At 44.0% G+C, this 22,403-nt stretch overlaps 1 protein-coding gene across 3 annotated transcripts in view; it reads left to right on the top strand.

Moving 5' to 3' along the window:
- Positions 1 to 22,403, top strand: part of OGDHL (oxoglutarate dehydrogenase L) — a 235,821-nt gene that overhangs the window by 33,495 nt on the left and 179,923 nt on the right. For all 3 annotated transcript variants that reach the window (XM_040320732.1, XM_040320735.1, XM_040320734.1), the window contains exon 2: positions 7,274 to 7,497. In XM_040320732.1, the coding sequence (XP_040176666.1) occupies positions 7,288 to 7,497 (210 nt within the window). In that variant the 5' untranslated portion in view covers positions 7,274 to 7,287. The remainder of the gene's footprint in view (positions 1 to 7,273; positions 7,498 to 22,403) is intronic.

Here is a 22,403-nt window from a genome sequence, read left to right as displayed (position 1 = left end):
TGGCTATTATATTGTGTTTGTATGCACTAAAACTAATTTTAGTGCACAACCGCCCTTTTATTCTCTAGAGCCTCTTCTAAGTAATTTGCTTGCAAAAAATTTTTTTTTTTCAAGTACAGTATGAGAGAAATATCAGAATTAGCCTGAGTGGTTAATAGGATATAGTAGATATGTCCGTTTGCCTCTTGCTATAGCATGCATGTCTGATCCAGACCATTTTTTGTGTATGCAGTGCCTCCATTCCCTGTGTATTTGTTCTGTGACTGTGTGGCTGCTTCTGGTAACATTCCGATCAAGTGCCTGTTAGTTTGTTTTGTGTCGTGTTGGTCATTCTGTTTTTGCCTGTATCTGTTGTGTCACCAGCAAGGGCTGAAGTCTAGGTTGCCAGCTGCACAATTACAGACTCACTTGCTAAGGCCAGATATTCTCAGGTCCTGCCCCAGCATGAAACAGCCTATGGTCTGTGTTCCCTCTGTCTGTATCTCTTGGCCTGTAATAGTTCTGACCCTTACTCTTGGCCTACATTCTTTTCCAGTCTCTTGACCCTTGGCAACAGTTTAGATTTATAATATAAAAGGCCCTATGTGTCGTAATACGAGGAAGAAAACCTTTACATTATGCTAAAATTGTGTACCTGTTGGGCCCCTTTCACACGTGTGGATTCCAGGAGGATCCCTTTTTGGACATCCAAGCACTTGCTCAGCGGGGATCGCTTTGTTGATCCCTGCTAAGCTGGCAGATGACTAGTCTGTCTCTGCACACTGTGCAGAAATGGACCAGTCAGATCGCTGCTGGGGGGGGGGGGTCGAATGAGATCGGACCGTCTTTCCGCTTTCATACGATCCGTAGACGAATGGGAAAAATAGGGTTTTCCTCCGTCATCAGTTTCGGAGCATAGTAGAATAAAAGAGTTAGCATATATCGGGGGAAGGAAACCAATTCCTCTCCAAATATAGGGATTTTTAATGTGAGGTATGTTGCTCTTGGTATCAAAGGTAGGCGCACAAAACACAAGGTTTTTTGGTAGTATCAAAAATAGTTTAATTATATAAATATAAAATTTCATAAAATTATTAACATAATGAAATATACATGATCAAGACCACATTTTCATGAATCACAAACAAAGAAGAAAAAATTATTATTAGAGGAAAAATAGATGCGAGTTTGCCAACTAGTTTCGCACTAGATGTGCTTCGTCAGGGCTTGCATAATATTCCTGTTTCTTTATTACATGTAGTGGTCTGTGTATGACAGAGATTCATCATTAATACAAGTATAATACAATAATTCAATATCTTAGATTTTGTAAGTAAATATATCACATATAAATACAAAGAAGGTATATTGCGCTTACCACTTCCGTTAAAAAGCTCAAAGAACCAGGCAAAAAAGAGACTGCCTAAGTATCAACAAGGGAGAACTTGATGCAATCAGGAAATTGGCTGATACACTTCTAATAAGTGGAAGCCAGATCCACTTGATTTGGACAGGTGCGGACAATGAAATGTTTGTGAGGAGTTCACCACAAGCAAGGAGGAAGAAATATAGATGTCTGTGTGTTGTATCTATATTTCTCCTAAAGGAAGGGGACAAAAGAATGAAAATATATATAAACAAGGTAGATATCTATATAAAGAAGCATGATATCAGTGAAGTAACATAATTGACAACTGCCATATAAAAACACATAGCAGTTGTAACAATTTCATAAAGTAGATAAAAGGGTACATCACATTTGATACTATCATTATGATGATGTGTTTAATGAGCATACACTGAGTATCATAGAGTGTACTTAATAGGTATGTTATCTCGATAGCAGTGAGGTTTAAATTAGTGCTGCCAGTAAGGTCCAACGGAATTCCTAAGGGGTTCTCATTCAGTTCTATAAATAAAAAGTATGTATATATATCAATAAATTAATTTATAGTTAAGTAAATAAACTCGGTGCATTTGGCTAAATAGTCACAATAAGGCACCTGTCTATTAGTAGGTAAGTAGAGACAGAAGAGGGTTTACCTTAAGCGACCAGCAACAAAAAATATATAGTAGCATATACTGTTGTCCTGGATAAGTATATTGCCTCAGTTGTATTGAGGTTAAAGGTAATACTGCCAATATGGTCCAAAGGCAATGCTATGTATTTCCACTTCAATTCTATAAAAATGATAAAGATAAAAGAAAATGAATAAATGAATTGAACCAGTGCATATGGCTAAATAGCCTAGATAAAGCACTAATTCTTAAGAAAACAGACCAAGGAGTAGTTACCTTAGCTGGATCGTGACAGCGTGAGAATGGGCAAAGCAGTATGCTGGCGTCCCGCATGCGGTGTGCTGTCCTCCCTCAAGCCGTTCAGGTCAGCGTCTGACATGTGTATCGTCAGCGCTGACCTTAATAGCAACATCTCTTCCGGAAGTGAAAAGGGTCATCGCTGACCCCTGGCATCACTTCCGGTCCACGTGTCCCAAAACGATAGCGCGCGCAGGTGATGCGCTCCAGCATGATGACGTAAGCCGGAACGCATAAAGGAGAGACATATCCTGTCAGTCTCTAACCAGCCAGATACGAGGAATTGGCTGGTTGTGCGCGCGCATCCCATCTGTTGATACTGATGGGAACGAGAGGCGTCGGAAGGACCGCGCCCCCTGTGTTGGGACCGTGATTGGCCACACCAAGGTTGTGCAGAGTCCAACCTCCCTTCGCATCAAAGAAGTCCCTGTATATTGAATAGGACGGTTCAGAGCTCAAAAACGGAAATAAATAATTTTGGTAAAGAATAATAAAACATACAGAGTTAAACGTGTATTTGACTGTAAAGAAGCATATTAGAATATACTAATGATTTCTCCCAGTTAGACATCCAAAGAGGTTCTTTTATACATTGCCTTATCTGAAGAAAGATTAGTAGAGAAGATATCCACAGATGGTAAATATTTTAAGGAGTTTTGGTGCTGTCCAGCTATTTAATCGTAAAGCAGAGCAGAGCAAGACAAAACTAAACAAAACAAAGTAAAGCAAAACAAAAACAGAAACAAAGACTAAAAGCAAAGACCAAAACAAGAGCCATAGATCCTTGAAGAGATGGAGAGTCATATAATTATCAAAGGATAATTCATTTGATACATACAAAACCAACAAACCAACCAACATACAACCAAACCTTCAGTCAGCCCATATAGGGTGACCCATGTTAGATTATATATAGGGTATATAAGCATCATCTCTGTGATTCAAACCAATAATAAACAAATGCATAGTTTCGGAGCATAGTGGAGACTGATGTCAGTGGATGTTTATCCGCTGACATCTGCTATCCCATAGGGATACATATATGAAAACGGATGGATAAAAAACTGACACGGTCTGCCCGTGTGAAAGGGACCTTCACACGGGCAGCTGATTTAATTTACAATTTGGGGGTCCCAGAGGGCCTTGCATTTAACCACTTAAGCCCTGGACCAATATGCTGCTAAATGCCCAAAGGCGTTTTTACAATTCGGCACTGCGTCGCTTTAACAGACAATTGCGCGCTCGTGCGACGTGGCTCCCAAACAAAATTGGCGTCCTTTTTTCCCCACAAATAGAGCTTTCTTTTGGTGGTATTTGATCACATCTGCGGTTTTTTATTTTTTGCGCTATAAACAAAAATAGAGCGACAATTTTGAAAAAAATGCAATATTTTTTACTTTTTGCTGTAATAAATATCCCCCAAAAACATATATCAAAAAAAAAAATTCCCTCAGTTTAGGCCGATACCTATTATTATTCTACCTATTTTTGGTAAAAAAAATCGCAATAAGCGTTTATCGATTGGTTTGCGCAAAATTTATAGCGTTTACAAAATAGGGGATAGTTTTATTATTTTATTTTTTTCGTGACTGCGGCATTATGGCAGACACTTCGGACAATTTTGACACATTTTTGGGACCATTGTAATTTTCACAGCAAAAAATGCATTTAAATTGCATTGTTTATTGTGAAAATTACAGTTGCAGTTTGGGAGTTAACCACAGGGGGCGCTGAAGGAGTTAGGGTTCACCTAGTGTGTGTTTACAACTGTAGGGGGGTGTGGCTGTAGGACTGACGTCATCGATTGAGTCTCCCTATAAAAGGGATCACTCGATCGATGCAGCCGCCACAGTAAAGCACGGGGAAGCCGTGTTTACATACGGCTCTGCCCGTTCTTCATCTCCGGGGAGCGATCGCGACGGAGCGGCTATAAACGAATAGCCATCGTCCTGGATCGCTCCCCGCGGGAATCCGACCGCCGCATGTAGCGGGGGGTCCCGATCGGACCCCCGACCCGCGGAAAGGCGGGTACCTACATGTACGCCCATATGCCTGTACGGGCCATTCTGTGGACGTACATATACATGCGGCGGTCGGGAAGTGGTTAAAGAAGAACCAGGAGAAACCCAGGCAAAGCACAACATGCAGTCATATATATATTATAGGTCGACCGATATGGGTTTTTCCCTGGCCGATGCCGATATTTAGAAATCGGGGCGGCCGATGGCCGATTATATGATACCGATTTTTGCGGCTGATATTTTAGGCCGATTTTTTTTTTTTGGGCAGGTGGCACTGATAGGTGCCACTGGCTCGTGGCACTTACAGGTGACACTGGCAAGTGGCACTGATTGGCAGGTGGCACTAATTGGCACTGGCAGGTTGCACTGGATGGAACTAATTGGCACTAGCAGATGGCACTGGATGGCACTAGTTGGCATTGGCAGGTGGCACTCATTTGTATTAGCAGATGTCACTGATTGGCACGTGGCATTAAGGTGACACTGGCAAGTGGCACTGGCAGGTGGCACTAATTGGCACTGGCAGGTGGCACTGGATGGCAATAGTTAGCACTGGCAGATGGCACTGGTTGGCATTGGCAGGCGGCACTGGGTGGCACTGGTTGGTACTGATTGGCAGGTGGCACTAATTGGCAATAGATAGCACTGGTTGGCACTGGCAGGTGGCAATGGATGGCAATAGTTAGCACTGGCAGGTGGCACTGGTTGTCATTGGTAGGTGACACTGGCAGGTGGCACTGGCAGGTGGCACTAGTTGGCACTGGCAAGTGGCACTGGATGGCACTAGTGGGCACTGGCAGGTGGCACTGGCACTGGCAGGTGGCACTGGCAGGCACTGGCAGGTGGCACTGGATGGCACTGACAGGTGGCACTGGATGGCACTAGTTGGCACTGGCAGGTGGCACTGGATGGCACTAGTTGGCACTGGATGGCACTAGTTGGCACTGGCAGGTGGCACTGGCATTGACAGGTGGCACTGGATGGCACTGACAGGTGGCACTGGATGGCACTAGTTAGCACTGACATGTGGCACTGGATGGCACTAGTTGGCACTGGCAGGTGGCACTGGATGGCATTAACAGATGGCACTAGTTGGCAGGTGGCACTGGATGGCACTAGTTGGCACTGGCAGGTAGGGGTGTAACGGATCAAAAAACTCACGGATCGGATTGATCCTCGGATCAGGAGTCACGGATCGGATCAATTTTCGGATCAGCAAAAAAAAAAATTATTAAATGTACACATCAGATTCCAACATCATAGCCCCCATACATCAGATTGCCCCATCTCCCCCACTGCTGTAATATCCATGTAGTAATCTTGCTTCATTTTTTTACATAATTAATATCCCTCTGTAGTCTCCCTGTGTATCATTTTGATTGGTAGTGTGCTTTAAGTCTTGGTGGTTGGAAATCAGCACAAACTATGCAGAACTACAAGTTACATATATTTACAAGTCCCAGCAGCCAGAAAGCAGCAGCACATTATGTAATTACCCAAGATTTTCTATGAAACTTCTAGTCTCCCAAGTAAGGCCTGCAGCCATGAGTACCTTTTGTGTCCTCACTGAAGTAACAGTTGAAAAGTCTGAGATTTTTTAGCCGAAACAGTGCAGGTGTCTGGATTTATTCTTGTACAGAAACGTATGTGCTACCGTTACCTGTATTGGCGGCGGCACTGAGTGCAGGCGTCTGTGTATGTTCTCAGAACCACTAGCAGGGAGGGAGGGGTGATGACGTCAGCGCGCACCTAAGCAGCTGCTGCCGGGTGTACCAAGATGGCCGACCGCTCTGGAGCTAGGCCGAAGCCGCACCCTTTCCTAAGGCCGAGGCAGCACTCCGCCTTTTGCGTTGTGTGCCGATCCGAACAGGTCGACCCGTTGGGATCACGGATCGGTCACGATCCGTTGCACCCCTACTGGCAGGTGGCACTAGTTGGCACTGGCAGGTGGCACTAGTTGGCAATGGATGGCATTGGCAGGTGGCACTAGTTGGCAATGGATGGCATTGGCAGGTGGCACTAGTTGGCAATGGATGGCATTGGCAGGTGGCACTGGATGGCATTGGCAGGTGGCACTGGATGGTACTAGTTGGCACTGGATGGCACTGGCTGGTTGGCATTAGCAGGTTTCACAGCCCATAATGTAGCTGTGTGAAACTCTCTCTCTCTCTCTCTCTCTCTCTCCATACAGTTTCACATGGTGCTGGAGAGAGAGAGAGAGGAGCTCAGATTCATCGTGATGTTGGAGGTGGGCGGGACCCGAGGTGGGCGGGCCCCAGCAGCTATCCAGCCAATGATCTCATCCCATTGGCTGGTGTTGGACAGCTGATTCCCGCCTACCCCAACATCAGACCGTGCTAATGACAGCTCCCTTGTCTCTCTCTCTCTTAGTGTTTCACACACACGGCGCTGCTCTGTAGACAGTGTGGAGAAGGGAGGAGGAACCCCATGTTCCTCCTCCCTTCTCCACACTCTGCTGATGCAGATATGTTAAATATCGGGCACATTTGGATAATAATCGGCCGATGCCGATTTCTCCGAAATGACCGAATATCGGCCGATATATCGGTCAACCTCTAATATATATATATATATATATATATATATATATATATATATATATATATATATATATATATATATATATATATATATATATATATATATATATATATATATATATATATATATATATATATGTATAGGTTGTAAAGGCTCAAGTATTGAAGAATGCATGAAGGTAAAAAACCTTCTGTGTGCTGCAGTTCCCCCAAAGGCCCTTTTTTTTATTATTATTACCGATGTGATGCCACTTTAGTTATATTTCGGCAACCATTTAGTAAAAGGCACAGTGTCTAATGTTTTCACATCTGTGGAGGAACACGGTCACAAATTCTGTGGAAGATCGTTATTAATATTCATTGTTGTGTTTATGTTGTAATTCATCTTCTTTGCAGGTAGATGAGAGAAGATGAGCCTCCTCAGGTCACTTGCCGTTAAGCTGCAACCATGTGGCTTTGGTTTGCTGGTGAGATCAACTGTTAAATCAAGGACATTACTACCAAGATGTTGTGTATATTCTTCTTCTGGAGTCCAAGAGCCGTTTTTAAGCGGAACCAACTCAAGTTATGTGGAAGAAATGTACTATGCATGGCTGGAGAATCCGAAAAGCGTCCACAAGGTAAACTGAGAATAAATAGAAATTTCTTTCTGAGATGCCAATAAAACTTTTCTTGCAACATGTTGTATCACAGAATAAGGTTGGACTTTCCTTTTTATTAATATGTTAAAAAGTATAACCATTGAAAAATTAACACACACACTGTACATCCATTAACACAAAAAATAAATAAAAACAGTAAACAAAAGAGACACAGGAGTGCAGACCTAGGTGTATTCCTGTGACACCCAGCAGAATAAGGCCAATGAAGCATTCAACAGGTTAGTTAGTTAGTATAGGTGTTAGGAGGGGGGAGTTGCGAGTTGAAAAAAAAAGACAGAATCCTCCATCGACAAACATGAGGGGGATTGAAGACTTAAGCAGGCCATACACGGTCGAATTTCGAACATATTTTCTTTTCAAAATCTGAAAGTTTGTTTTTCTTGTGATCCGATGATGCCATTATTGATTTTTGAAATTCTGCCGACGAAACATTCATGTTGCCAGGAATATTCTTTTCTCTCCGGGAATATTCTTTTCTTGCACATGCACATTTTCTTTCGTTCATGGATGGACACAGCCTTAATCTTGACATAGTGGGATTAACCTATCTATCTTTAGGAGTGACTAGGCAGAAGTGTTTACTTCAAAGCAGAACCGCCCCGCCCAGCCTGCACCAAACAATTCAGTTTTTTCTGCCTAGTCTAAGGAGAAGACATGGCTCTCTTCAGGCCCATGGCTTGGAGGCTTTTAGTTTGGATTCATGTTTTGTATTTTTTATTTATTTAAGTTTTTCCTGCAATCTTCAATCAACTGCCGACTGGACGACAGGCTGGATCCCAGATCCTTGTATTCTTCCCAGTTTCGGCCATCGAGCGTGTGCCGACCATAGCTGCGCACTGGGTAGTCCACGACATGCCCGTCGCTCTACGGGTGGCCAGTGAGCTATACGCTCCAGGGCTTGCGGAAGATGCACTGTCCAGGATGCTTCCAGCATAAACCCACAGGAAGGATAAGTAGCTACTACCTTGCTTTAGCAAGAAGACAGAGCTGGGCATCCTTGGAAAGGTGAGTAAAGGGCCTTATCCCCCTTCTCCCCTCCCCTCTCCTCCCCTCTCCTCCTCCTAGGCTCTCTGAGCTAGCTGCTGGGCAGGGGTTCCTCTGGGGAGCTTCACTTGGGGAACCATAAGTCACTATATCAGTGTATAAGCTGCATGTCCTGCTCCATGCTGTCGGCGGCCGTGTTTGGTGTATTCATGCTGTATTTCCTTACTTGCACGATGTATAAAGCCGCATAAGAGATTCTGTTTTTCTGTGTGTCTTGCTCCATGCTGTCGGCGGCCATGTTTGGTGTGTCCATGCTGTATTTTTTTACTTGCACAATGTATAAAGCCGCATAAGAGATTCTGTTTTACTGTGTGTGCTGCTCCATGCCGTTGACGCCCAGGTTGATGTCCATGCTGTATTCTCACTGGCGGCCATCTTCTTGTAAGCCGCTTTTTCGGCGATTTCTGCTGAGGTGTACTGACTGCTGCATTACTCTGCTGCACCGTGGTTTTCTGCCCTGTTGGCCTCTAGTGTCAGATCAGCGGCCATTGTACCATGGATCAGACCATTTTAAAAACAGCAGATGAACAGATACACGCTGCGACTGAGCAGTCTGAAAGACTGAAAAAAATTGCAGCCCCACAAACCGCCTTCAATCCCAGCTTTGGAGAGCACAGATCGACAGACACACTCTGCAGGCAGCAGCCCTGCTAGCTAAACCATCTGTTATGGTTCCTGGGTGGTGAATCCTCTGGGAACCCCTCGTCTCTGCTGCAGCCAGGAGTGGTGGGTTACTTGTTTGGGGGTCCCTGTGTCAGGTGTGTGGACAGCATGGCATCAGAAGCAGACGCTTTTTCCCCTGAGACACCTGAGCTGGCAATTGATGCCCCTGCACCCGATTTATCGGTGGACGCTAGGCGGCAATCCTAGATGCCTTCGTAGCCAAGGTGGAAGCAGCGCATGGGAGAATAGGGGCTAGAAAGTGCCCCCTCCCTCTGCCATCTGCTGGGGACAACTTGGATGCGTTGCCCGGTCCAGCTAGCACTCATGACCCTGGCCCTGAGGTATCTGAAGATGCAGACCAGAAACCCTCTTTAAGAGTTTCTTGAAAAGATGGACCTCGCCCCCGATAGTGGACCCTCCCGTTTCCAGATTAAACAAGCTCCACCATACCAGTGGAGGGGGCTCCCGCCTGTACACGGTAGTGTGTTGATGGTATGCCCAACCATAATTGGGGCCCTGGTGTCTCAGACACGCACAGAAGGGGCAAAGATGCTGCTCTATGGGTTACAAGCATCAGGCTTCCTCAAACGAGGTAGCCCTAGCTGACCTACTAGTACAAGGCCTAAAATTCATTTGTAAATCAGCCTTGGTCACTATTCCTCTGCTGGCCAGAGCTTCAGGTCAGGTGGTGGCGTTATGCCGTCTACTTCGGTTAAGATTTGGTCCGCCAACCAATCTTCCAAGAAAGCCCTGATAGACTTGCCCTTTAAGGGTGACATACTTTTTGGAACTCCCCTGGATGACATAATTAAAGATGCTACAGGCGGTAGAGCACACTGCTTCCACAGTCAAAAAAGGGGGAAGGAGCCACGCCATAGGCGAGGGGCCTTCTTTACCACACACAAGCGTTTTTTTTGTCCACCCAGTGCGGCGGGTAAAAGACCACAGGCCGATAAAGTGCCTGCACAGGGACTGAGACGTCCCTGGATTCGCAAACTCAACAAACCTGCAGACGAAGCTACGTCCGCATGAAGGTTTGCCCCCACCCATCTCTCAGGTGGGGGGACGCCTTCGCGAATTCGCGACCCGGTGGACATCTCAGGTCCCCGACCGGTGGGTTTGCAAAGTAGTGTCTTCAGGGTACAAGATAGAACTTCTATCTTACCCACCAAACAGATTTTTTTTCCCTACAACCGCCAGCTACAACCGACTCGTCAGGAAGCCCTTTTGGGGCAGTTCAAGACCTGCTGAAACACGAGGTGGTTATTCCTGTCCCAGTACAGGATCGGTTTCAGGGATTTTACTCCAATCTGTTCATAGTACCAAAGAAAGAGGGCGTTTTCTTGAGGATTCATCTGCAAATCCTCGTCTCCTGCTGGTGCTGGTTTCTTCTTTGTGAATAAGAAGAGTGGTTAATTAAGACCTTTTATTGATTATAGGGGTTTCCATCATTTCACAATCAAGCATGCTTATCCAGTTCCGTTGATTACAGAGTTATTTGACCGTCTCAAGGGAGCAACGGTTTTCACAAAGCTTTATTTGAGAGGGGCATACAATCTTGTGAGGATCAAGAAGGGTGATGAATATAAAACTGCGTTTAATACCAGAACAGGCCTTTATATGCACCTTGTAATGCCATTTGGCCCTTGCAATGCCCTGGCAGTTTTCTAGGAATTTATCAACTATGTCGTCTGAGATTTTTTGCAGCCATGTGTTGTGGTTCATCTTGATATCCTCATATTGTCCAAGTCCCTAGAGAGCCACCACACATAAGTCTGTCATGCCTCAGAAGCTGAGAGAGACAATCTCTATTGTAAATTGGAGAAGTGCAAGTTACATTGCGAACAGGTTAAACTCCTGGGTTATGTAATTTCCACTGCTGGTTTTTCATTGGACCCAGAGAAACGTTCTGCAGTCCTTCAGTGGCCCCGACCAGTGAGTGTACGTCCTCTGCACTGTTTTCTTGGCTTTGCCAATTATTATCGGAAGTTTATTTATTGTCCCCGGGCCAAATCCCTGACTGAAATGACCAGAAATGACCGGAGTTGGTCTCCGGACTCCGTTAAGGCCTTTGAGAGTCTCAAGGCTGCTTTGTTTCTGCTCCTGTGTTAGCACATCCTGATCCTACGTTACCCTTTATCCTTGAGGTTGATGCTTCTGAGACTGGAGTCGGCACCCTTCTCTCTCAATGTCCTACCTCCTGAGAGCGATATGCATCCGTGTGTTGACTTTTCCAAGAAATTCTCACCCGGGGATTGCAGAGAGTTGTTAGGTTCTCTAACAAACCTCTCTGGGGTTCACAAAGCAGCTGTATTTATACTGAGATTAAATTGCACACAAGTGAACTCTATTTACTAATTAGTTGTCTTCTAAAGGAAATTGGTTCCACTAGATTTTAGTTGGAGGTATAAAAGTACAGGGGGCTAAATACAAATACATACCATACTTTTCAAATATTTATTTGTAAAACATTTGGAAAACCATTTATCATTTTCCATTCACTTCACAATTATGTGCCACCTTTTGTTGGTCCATCACATAAAATCCCAATAAAATACATTTATGTTTTGGTTGTAACATGACAAAATGGAAAATGTCAAGGGGTATGAATACTTTTTCCAGGCACAGTGTGTGTGTGTGTGTGTGTGTGTGTGTGTGAGTGTAGATAGCCGCACAACCATTTGAAATGTAATCATACAGTGGGGAAAATAATTATTTGATCCCCTGCAGATTTTGTAAGTTTGCCCATTTACAAAGAAATGAAGGGTCTATAATTTTTTTATCATAGGTGAAAATGATAGAGACAGAATATCAACCAAAAATTCTGAAAAAAACCACATGATACATATGTTATAAATTGAGTTGCAGTTCAGTGAGTAAAATGAAGAATTTGATCCCCAAGCAAAACATGACTTGGTACTTGTGGGAGAAACCCTTGTTGGCAAGCAGAGGTAAGATGTTTCTTGTAGTTGGTTGCCAGGTTTGTACACATCTCAGGAGGGATTTTGGTCTATTCTTCGTTACAGATCTTCTCTAAACGCCTACAAGGTCCCCATCCTCAATAAGGTACATCTACAGGCCCATCTAAAGTTTGCCAATTAACATCTAAATGATTCAAAGAATTATTGGAAGAAAGTGCTGTGGTCAGATGAGACCAAAATTGAGCTCTTTGGCGTTAACTCGACTTGCCATGTTTGGAGGAAGAAAAATGCTGACTATGTCTCTAAGACCACCATCCCTACAGTCAAGCACTGAGGGACCAATGGACAGGGCCATATATTGTAAAATCTTGGATGAGAACCTTCTTCCCTTAGCCAGAACACTGAAGATGATGTGTGGATGAGTTTTCCAGCATGACAATGACCCTAAACATACCGCTAAGGCAACAAAGGAGTGGCTCAAGAAGACGCACATTAAGGTCTTAGCGTGTCCTAGTCAGTCTCCAGACCTTAATTCTATAGAAAATGTATGTAGCGAGGTGAAACTTCTAATGGCCAAGAGACAGCCAAGAAACCTTAAGGATTTAGAGAAGATCTGTAAAGAAGAGTGGACCAAAATCCCTACTGAGGGGTGTGCAAATCTGGTCACCACAAGAAATGTCTTGCCTCTGTGCTTGCTAACAAGGGTTTCTCCACGAAGTACAAAGTCATGTTTTGCTTGGGGATCAAATACTTATTTTACTCACTGAACTGCCACTCAATTCATAACATTTGTGTCGTGTTTTTTTCCCTGGATTTTTGGTTGATATTCTGTCCCTATCATTTAAAATACACATATGATAAAAATTATAGACCCTTCATTTCCTTGCCCACTTACAAACTGACAAAATCTACAGATCGTCAAATAATTATTTTCCCCACTGTATCTTATCTTTTCTAGTTTCATAATATTATGTGCTGGTTAAATTTAGGTTGACAGGGTGCCCATATTCACTGTTAAAATGTGAGAAGGGGGCAAAAAGGAAGATGGTATACCAATGTAATTCCACAGCCTCTCTGTGTTCCCTAATAGTAGCTGGCAGTAGCAAAGTCTGGCTGTGCAGAAAAAAAAGGTTTTACGTATATGCCATTACTTTAAGGCTTATTCAGTATTAATGTTTACCAAGTGTCAGTGCAGCTGTTAAAGTCTGACCAATAAGACATGATGAATATTGGCAATAGTTCTGCATAAAAATAAAATATTTCGAATGAACAATGTTCCTCCAGAATTGTTTGCAACTTAGGATGCAAGACTTGTATTATACTAATGTTCGTGTCTCTTTCATAGTGGCTCCATTTATAAAAATGACCTTTATGAAATGAGTTTATAGTTCGAGGTATTTTATTGAGCGTCCTGCTTTTATTCAAGAGTCATTTCCAGTATCGGCATTGTTCTCCTGAAAGCTTATTCTTAAGTATTTCAGGCCTGATGGCAAAATCTTCCATTAACTCTATTTATGACAGTGATGTATTTCTGTCTGAATGTTGCCGCAGTTCTGTAAGCCGCTCAACCTGACTTTAAGCGCTTTCATTCCAGGGATCCTTTGTCTGAAGCATATTAATTCTATTTGGAGACATGATTCAATCCAGTAATCAATCTTTGCAGCCCAGTAAGCGCCTCAATTTGTCTGGGTAGTCTGTTCTTTCTACAACTTGATCCTTCCACCATGAGAGTATTGTGCATCTGCATTGTAAACTGTAGGTGTGTTGTTGTCTGTGCAGTTGATTTGCCATCAATGCAGAGGGAGTCTTGGTGACCTAGAAGTTTATCTATATCTGTAATGATTGCATTTTCTTATCTACATTAAAGGACCTGCTAACTCATTTTCTTTTTTACATGAATGTAAATGTATGTAACCCTAAGCCTCATGCACATAGGATGTTTCTTTTACTCTCCTAGATGCCAACAGCATTTTTGCATAAAAAATGCATGACACTTGTAAAAGTGTCTAAAGCTTTCACAAGCTTTTACAGGAGTCAAGCTCTTGGGCGTTAATTAATTCCATTGGCCAGAATAAATTAGCTTTTTTTTTTTTTTCATGCCTCTAAAATCCTCTAAAAATCCCGGCCACTAAACACTACTAAAAGCCTATGTGTGCATGGACATATGGGCTAACATGGAGGGGCATTTAGAGGCAGGAAAAAAATGGCAGACGCCCCTGGAAGCGGCTGTAAAAACATCCAGTGTGCATGAGGCCTAATGTTTGTTACATAGTAGGCAAGGTTGAAAAAAGACCATCTAGTCCAACGTATGTGTGTGATTTTAGTGATTTTATGTCAGTATTGCATTGTATATCCCAGTATGCTGTGGTCGTTCAGGTGCCTATCTAATAGATTTTTTAAATTATCGATGCTCCCCGCTGAAACCACTGCCTGTGGAAGAGAATTCCACATCCTAACCGCTCTTAAGGTAAAGAACCTTCTATGCAGTTTAACCACTTCAGCACCGGATCATATTTCTGGTCAATGACCGGGCCATTTTTCTCTTCCGTTCATGGACGGACACAGCAGCCTTTGACCTTAGGGTTATATCCGCTTCCTTCAGGAGAGTTAGGCAGAAACAAAGCACTTTAAGTGTTAACAACACTTTCCTCAGTGCAGCTCCTCCCAGGGGGCGTGGTTTCCCGGGTATAACCCACACTCTGCTCTAGCAGCTCCAGTTTCTTTCTGCCTAACGTCAGGAGAGGACAGGCACTCTGGAGTCCCTGTACTCTGAAGATTTTTTTTTGCTTTTTTTTTTTTTTCGCTTTTTTTTAATTTTGTTCCTGCATTTTGAATCCTGTGATTCTTCTATTAACAGCCGACTGGGTGACAGGCTGGGTATTGACTCTTGTAGTCCCCCCATGTTCGGCCATCGAGCGTGTGCAGGCCCTCAGCTCAGCTCTGGGTCGTCCATGACAGGCTCCAGGGGCGGCCGGGGAACTACATGTTCCAGGGCACACATATGACTGGTCTCTATGGCCTTGTCACAGTGTCTGGCCGACAGCCATGCCGTTGGTGGACGTTGGTTCTGTCCGGGATACCTCCAGCCTGTAGTCGTAGGACGGGTAAGTTGACTCTGTCACAGAAGGTGTTCTTTTCTGATAGCAATTACCTCGGTCAGACGAGTATCTGAACTGGCGGCCTTATCTTGCAAGGCTCCCTACTTGGGTCATCCATAAGGATTAGGTGTACCTGCGACCTCAGCCGTCTTTTCTCCCAAAAGTGGTTTCGGCTTTTTGCTTTAATGAGGACATTGTTCTTCCATCCTTATGTCCTTTCCGAAAAAACCAGAAGGAGGCCACTTTACATTCCCTGGATGTGGTGCGGCCCTACGAGTGTACTTTTCTGCTACGGCTCCGTTCCGGAAGTCGGACTCACTTTCGTGGAGGTGGCTGGTCCCAAAAGGGTCCTGGCAGTCTCGTCGGCCTCCATTTCTAGGTAGATCCGACAGGTTGTGCTTCAGGCCTATGCCCTGAAGGGGTAAGTGCCTCCCTTTTGGGTTACGGCGCATTCGACCAGGGCGATCGGTGCCTCTTGGGCTTTCCGGCATCAAGCCTCTGTGTTACAGGTGTGTAAGGCAGCGACCTGTTCGTCAGTCCACACTTTTTCAAACTTTTACAAGGTGGATATGAGTGCATGTTCTGATGCCTCTTTTGGCCGCAAGGTGTTTCAGGCGGCAGCTTAAAGTTGGAGTTCCTCCTTTTTGGGTAACCGTTTTTTGTTTGGGGTGTAAGCTTGGTTTGCTGTGTTGTTTGCCCACCCCTCAAATTTTTTGACACTGCTTGGGAACGTCCCTAAGGTCAAAGGCTGCTGTGTCCGTCCATGAACGGAAGAGAAAATAGGATTTTTATACTCACCGTAAAATCCATTTCTCATGGACGGACACAGCACCCACCCCTCCTTTTGTTTGTACTGCTTGTTACGAACTGGAGCTGCTAGAGCAGGGTGTGAGTTATACCTGGGGAACCACGCCCCCTGGGAGGAGCTGCACTGAGGAAAGTGTTGTTAACACTTAAAGTGCTTTGTTTCTGAATAACTCTCCGGAAGGAAGCGGATATAACCCTAAGGTCAAAGGCTGCATGAACTCAGAGAAATGGATTTTACGGTGAGTACAAAAATCCTATTTTTGCGATTCGTCGCTTTAACTGACAATTGCGTGGTCGCGCGACGTGGCTCCCAAACAAAATTGGCGTCCTTTTTTTCCCCCCACAAATAGAGCTTTCTTTTGGTGGTATTTGATCACCTCTGCGGTTTTTATTTTTTGTGCTATAAACAAAAATAGAGCGGCAATTTCGAAAAAAATGAATATTTTTTTACTTTTTGCTGTAATAAATATCCCCAAAAATATATTAAAAAAAACTTTTTTTTCCTCAGTTTAGGTCGATACGTGTTCTTCTACATATTTTTCGTAAAAAAAATTGCAATAAGCGTTTATTGATTGGTTTGCGCAAAAGTTATAGCATCTACAAAATAGGGCATAGTTTTATGGCATTTTTTTTTTTTACTAGTAATGGCGGAGATCAGCGATTTTTATCGGTACTGCGACCTTATGGCGGACACTTCGGACACTTTTGACACATTTTTGGGACCATTGGCATTTGAATAGATCAGTGCTATAAAATGCATTGATTACTATAAAAATGCCACTGGCAGGAAAGGGGTTAAGTATGTTCCCTGTGTGTGTTCTAACTGAAGGGGGGGTGGGACTGACTTGGGGAAATGACTGATCGCTGTTCATACATTGTATGAACAGACGATCAGGCAGTTCACCCCCTGACAGGACCGGGAGCTGTGTGTTTACACACACAGCTCCCGGTTCTTGCTCTGTAACGAGCGATCTCGGGTGCCCGGCGGTGATCGCGCCCAGCAGGCACGCGCGTCGGGACCAGGGGCGAGCGGGCCTATTGGCTGATTCGTGAGATGACGTATAGCTACGTGATCTCGGGCAGCCGTGCCGACCTGCAGCCGTATAACTGCGGTGGCTGGTCGGCAAGCAGTTAAAGTTTAAACGTTTTTTTCTTCTAATTTTAGTGAATGGCCGCGTGTCTTATTGGATTTCCTTTCGCCGAAAAGTTTTATCCATATTGTGGGGTCTCCAGTACGGTATGTGTAAATTCAAATCCTATCCCCTCTCAAGCATTGCTGAGCCTGTCAACAACTAAGACCTCCATGTGCCCCCCCCCCCCCAGTGAGTAGATTGCATTAATATTTTTGCCACCCAAATGCATTATTTAAAATGTTTCTACATTAAACCTCATTTGCCATGTAGTTGCCCACCCCATCAATTTGTTTAGATCTTCTTGCAAGGTTTCCACATCCTGCGGATAAGTTATTGCCCTGCTTAACTGTCCCCAAAAAAATCCTTCCTGATCCCCGAGAGGCAATCTGATATTCCCCGGATCAACTTCACCTATAAATGTTAGTACCCAGTTATATTATGTACATTTAGGAAAGAATGCAGGCCTTTCTTAAAGGAATCTACTGAGCTGGCCAGAACCACCTCTGCAGGGAGTCTGTTCCACACTTTCACAGCTCTTACTGTGAAGAAACCTTTACGTATTTGGAGATGAAATCTCTTTTCCTCTAGATATAAAGAGTGCCCCTTTGTCTTTTGTGTTGACTGTAAAGTGAATAACTCAACAACAAGTTCACTATATGGACCCCTTATATGTTTGTACATGTTGATCATATCCCTCCTTAATCTCCTCCTCCTCAATAGTGAATACATTCAGTTCCTCTAAAGGAGAGGGAGGAAGGAGGAGGGGTAGAGTTCCAGGATCAACCATTCATTCGTTCGTGATGCCCGGACAGAGGGAAATATTGCAATGTGCTGCCCAGGGTTCCCATATAGCTTAAAATTTACCCACCTTGTCCAGCAGTTTTGCCACTATGTGTTCTCGCGCCATTGTCCAGGATATTTTTTTAACTTTGCAATTCTGAAGGAGACAGTGGGCGTTTTCCTTGCCCTCGCGAGCCTTATTTTTGCTTCCAGGAGGATGTAAAACGTAAGCGTTTGCAGGTGTTCAGGAATTAAAGGGATTTGCAGTTCAAGAGGGCAATGGGGGGGGGGGGTCTGGAGAGGTAGTGGTTCCCGTTCTCTTCCTCCAGAGTGTGAAATACCTTTTTCCAGTAGGAGCTAACTCGGGGACATGTCCACCAATTGTGGAACATTTGTGCCCTCCAGATCGCACCCCCTGAAACATAGAGGAGACTTCTTTGGGTAGATCATTGCCAACCTAGAGGGGACGTAGTACCACCTAGTTCTAATTCTGAGGTTTGCTTCTATCAGGGAGACGTTATGAATACCTTTGTAGGATCGTTGAAAAGCCTGTGACCACACAGCTGGTTCCCAAGATATTCCCATGTCCGTCTCCCAGGTCCGGGCATACTGTATGGTGGATTGCCCTCCCTGGCAGCGAAATACCTTCTCTCTGATCCATAATGTTTGCGCACCATCGTTCGTAATGAGTAATCTTAGGTGGATCCTTTTTATTAGTCTAAATAGAATTAAGGAAGTGGACAATTTTGAGAGAAACTCAAAATTTCCAAGTTGGGCATTTCTAACTCTGTTTTACAGTGCTGCAGGCTTAAGGGGCCCGACAGGGAAAGGAAGTTGCCTATGCGAAACAAGCACTTGTTAGTCCACCAGCGACATGCTTGAATGTTCCTGCCCGGGAGAACGGTGGAGCAGCGTCCTGATCTGCTATGGACTTTTAGGCTGCAGTGTCTGTGTTTCTTCCTCGTGGAGAGGCCGCCATTTTAGCGTAGCTGAGCGGGCCTGCGGCGTAGCTCATTTGGCAGGCGAGGCTTCTCCTGGCAGATGCTGAGGACATCCGCCCATTCCCTGAACGTTCCCCTGCTCGTTCGTCCCAGTGGAGCAGTCGTGTGGGCGCTCTGAAGGCTACAGCAGGCTTTCACTGGGCCGTGGTGAAGCGGAGCTCTAGAGAGTTGCGGCCATCTTAAGAGCCTCTATGCATGCGCCTCTCTCTTGGTCCTTTTTTAATTATTGGTGCTACATTGGCTTTTCTCCAATCATCTGGTACCATTCAAGTCAGTAGACTATCAGTAAAAGTTAGGAACAATGGTCTGGCAATTACTTGACTGAGTTCCTTAAGGACCCTCTGGTGCAAGCCATCTGGTCCTGGTGACTTATTAATGTTAAGTTTTTCAAGTCTATTTCTAATTCTGTCCTCTGTTAGCCATGAGGGAGTTTTCTGTGATGTGTCATGAGGATAAACATTGCAGTTTTGGTTGCTGAAGCCCCCCGATTCCCTCGTGAAGACTGAGAAGAATAAATTCAATACCTTCGCCATCTCCATTTTTAGTAACCAGATTCTCTTCATCATCATTCTTTATGGGACCAATATGACCTCCCTTTCTTACTATTTATGTACTTAAATAATTTCTTGGGATTTTTTTTACTCTCCTCCACTATGCGCCTTTCGTGTTCTATCTTAGCCACCCTGATTGCGCCCTTACATTTCTTGTTGCATTCTTTGTAAAGTTGGAATGCTGATGATGATCCCTAAGCCTTGTATTTTTTGAAGGCCTTCTACTTTGCTTTTATATGCATTTTTACAGTGGAGTTAAGCCACCCAAGACTTTTGTTTGCTCTTTAAATTTATTTCCCATTGGGATGCACTGGCTAATGCCCTTTTTTTTAATATGCTTTTAAAGCATACCCATTTTTCTTCTGTGTTTTTTGTTCCTAAGATTTTATGCCAATTATTATCTTATAGCAAGGATCGTAGTTTAGGGAAGTTGGCTCTTTTGAAATTCAGTGTCTTTGTATTCCACTTATGTTTCCCATTTGTGTGATTTATACTAAAGCTAATTGACATTTGATCACTGTTTTCTAAATTGCCCCCTGTATTTCCACATCCGTGATCAGGTCTGTATTGTTAGAAATCAGTAGGTCTAGTAATGCTTTGGTTCTAGTTGGTGCATCTACCATCTGACTTATGAAATTGTTCTGCAAGACATTTTGGAACTGGTGAGCCTTATAGGAATGCGTAGTTCCTTCCGTTATGACACTTCCCATTCTTGCTGCTAATCCAAATTGTGATAGGAGGTTTGTTTCCTCCTCCTCCCTCTGGTTAGGGGGCCTCTAGCATACTCCCAGTATTACTTTCCCCTTAGTTTGCTCATTTTGGAGCTCTACCATAGGGATTCCACCTCCTCCCTTGCTCGCTTAGTGATATCATCTCTCACATTCACTTGTGCATATTTTAAAGCCAAAACTTTTTTTTTAGGTTAACCCTTTTCTGCCTACATACAGCATACTCCCAGCGAAGAGACCAGGTGCTCACCAAAGATCGTTTACTGCTTCTTCTGTGGTATTGCTGCGATTGTCAGGAACAGGAGAATTTATTTTGGGTTATCCTTTGGTGGTAAATTATGGTAATGGTTTTTGGGGCCAGTTTTCCTGTTGCTAATAAAATAAACCAGAGCTATCTCTGCCATTGTCCTTGTTCCATCATAAAATTCCTTTTAATGGAAGATACCACAGATGGCAAAAAAAGGATGGGGGGGGGGGGTGGTGGGTTAATTATTCCCTACTCTATCCACAATTTTAAACAAAATAGTTTTGGCTTTGATTTCAGCAGGTGCTACTAAAGCTTTTAATTCACAAAAAAAAAAAAAAAAAAATGTGGCTGCTCAATGACCATGCCATTTTTTTGTACCCAAACAAAATTTAAAATAAGCGTCAATTTTGAAAAAAACACTATCTTTTCACTTTTTGCTATAATAAATATCCCAATTAAAAAAAAAACCTATAAGCTGTGGGGGGAACAGCAAGACACAGTCCCCCACCAATCTTACCTAAAGAATGTTTAGTTAAAGGACATGCATCCAAGAAGGGTTTCAAGGTGATAAACCTCCAAAAATATCAGCTACAAATATAAGTAAGCAGACCGCATCTATTTCATAAGTAGCATACAGATGGTCATAATACATAAATCCCAACTTTAGAACTTGAGAATGAAGGAGGCGTAAGCATGAAGTGGGTGGGTCAGAATGTTAACAGTGGGAGGGGCTTAAGGCACATGGTTTAACATGGTGGAGAGTCAGGGAGGGGGTTATTGTTGAGGGTGCAGATGCAGGGAGGGGAAATGCGGGTGGATATTTGAGGGGAGCCAGAGTCGGGCGCCAGTTTGGGCACCTGCGAAGCACGTCGTCAGTTGCTAAGATGCCCATGGTCCTAGCAAATAATGACTGAGAAGAAGATTGAAGTGAAGGGGGAGAAGCAAGAGCGCATGCATGCAGGAATCCTCACTGGGTTTGAGAGAGTACACATTGTATCCCACGGAGTGTAGCCCACTACTAGAACTTGTTTTGGCAGTGGGCTCATGGACTTCAGCTCATATCCTCGGGACTCTAGGATTTGACAGCCTGGCATGGTCCCACAACATCCGGGACAGTTGGGAGGTATAATATATATCAATATACCCAAAGGGTAATGTATCCCTGGTGATGCAACAGACACCAGGGATACATTACTCTTTGGGTATGTTGCCATGTATTGTAACCATCTGTAAGGTGAAATGTAATCCATATACTGTACATGATCATAATTGCATCAACCCTACCGTAAAGTATGGTGTGACAGAATAATGCTGTAAGGATATTTATCTACAGTAGAGCCTGAAAGGCTTTTACTCGATCGAATGAAAGCAGTCAAATAACAGGGAATCCTTGTGAAAAACCTGATGCTGTGAAAGAAACCTGAGTTTAGGGAGAATATTTGTCTTCCAGCAAGATAATGATCCCAAACAAAAAGCCAAAACTACACAAAATGGCATAAAACAACTGTTCGGGTTATTACACACAAGGGGCCAGATCCACAGACGAAGTACGCCGGCGTATCTACTGATACGCCGGTGTACTTTCAAATTTCCCGTGTCGTATCGTTGTTTTGAATCCTCAAAACAAGATACGACGGCTTCTGGGTTAGATCCGACAGGTGTACGTCTTCGTACGCCTTCAGATCTAAGATGCAATACTTCGGCGTCCGCTGGGTGGCGTTTTCCGCGTCGGGTATGCAAATTAGCGATTTACGACGATCCACGAACGTACCCGCGGCCGTCGCATTTTCTAACGTCGTCTGTAGTCGGCTTTTTCTGGCATATAGTTAAAACTGGTATTTTGCGGCATATAGATAGAATTGCCATGTTAAGTATGGCCGTCGTTCCCGCG

This window comes from Rana temporaria, chromosome 8 (genome assembly GCF_905171775.1).
Source record: "Rana temporaria chromosome 8, aRanTem1.1, whole genome shotgun sequence".
In the NCBI taxonomy this organism is placed as follows: Eukaryota; Metazoa; Chordata; class Amphibia; order Anura; family Ranidae; genus Rana; species Rana temporaria.
The sequence above is the reverse complement of the archived record's forward strand: the minus strand, read 5'-3'. Positions and strand labels throughout refer to the sequence as shown.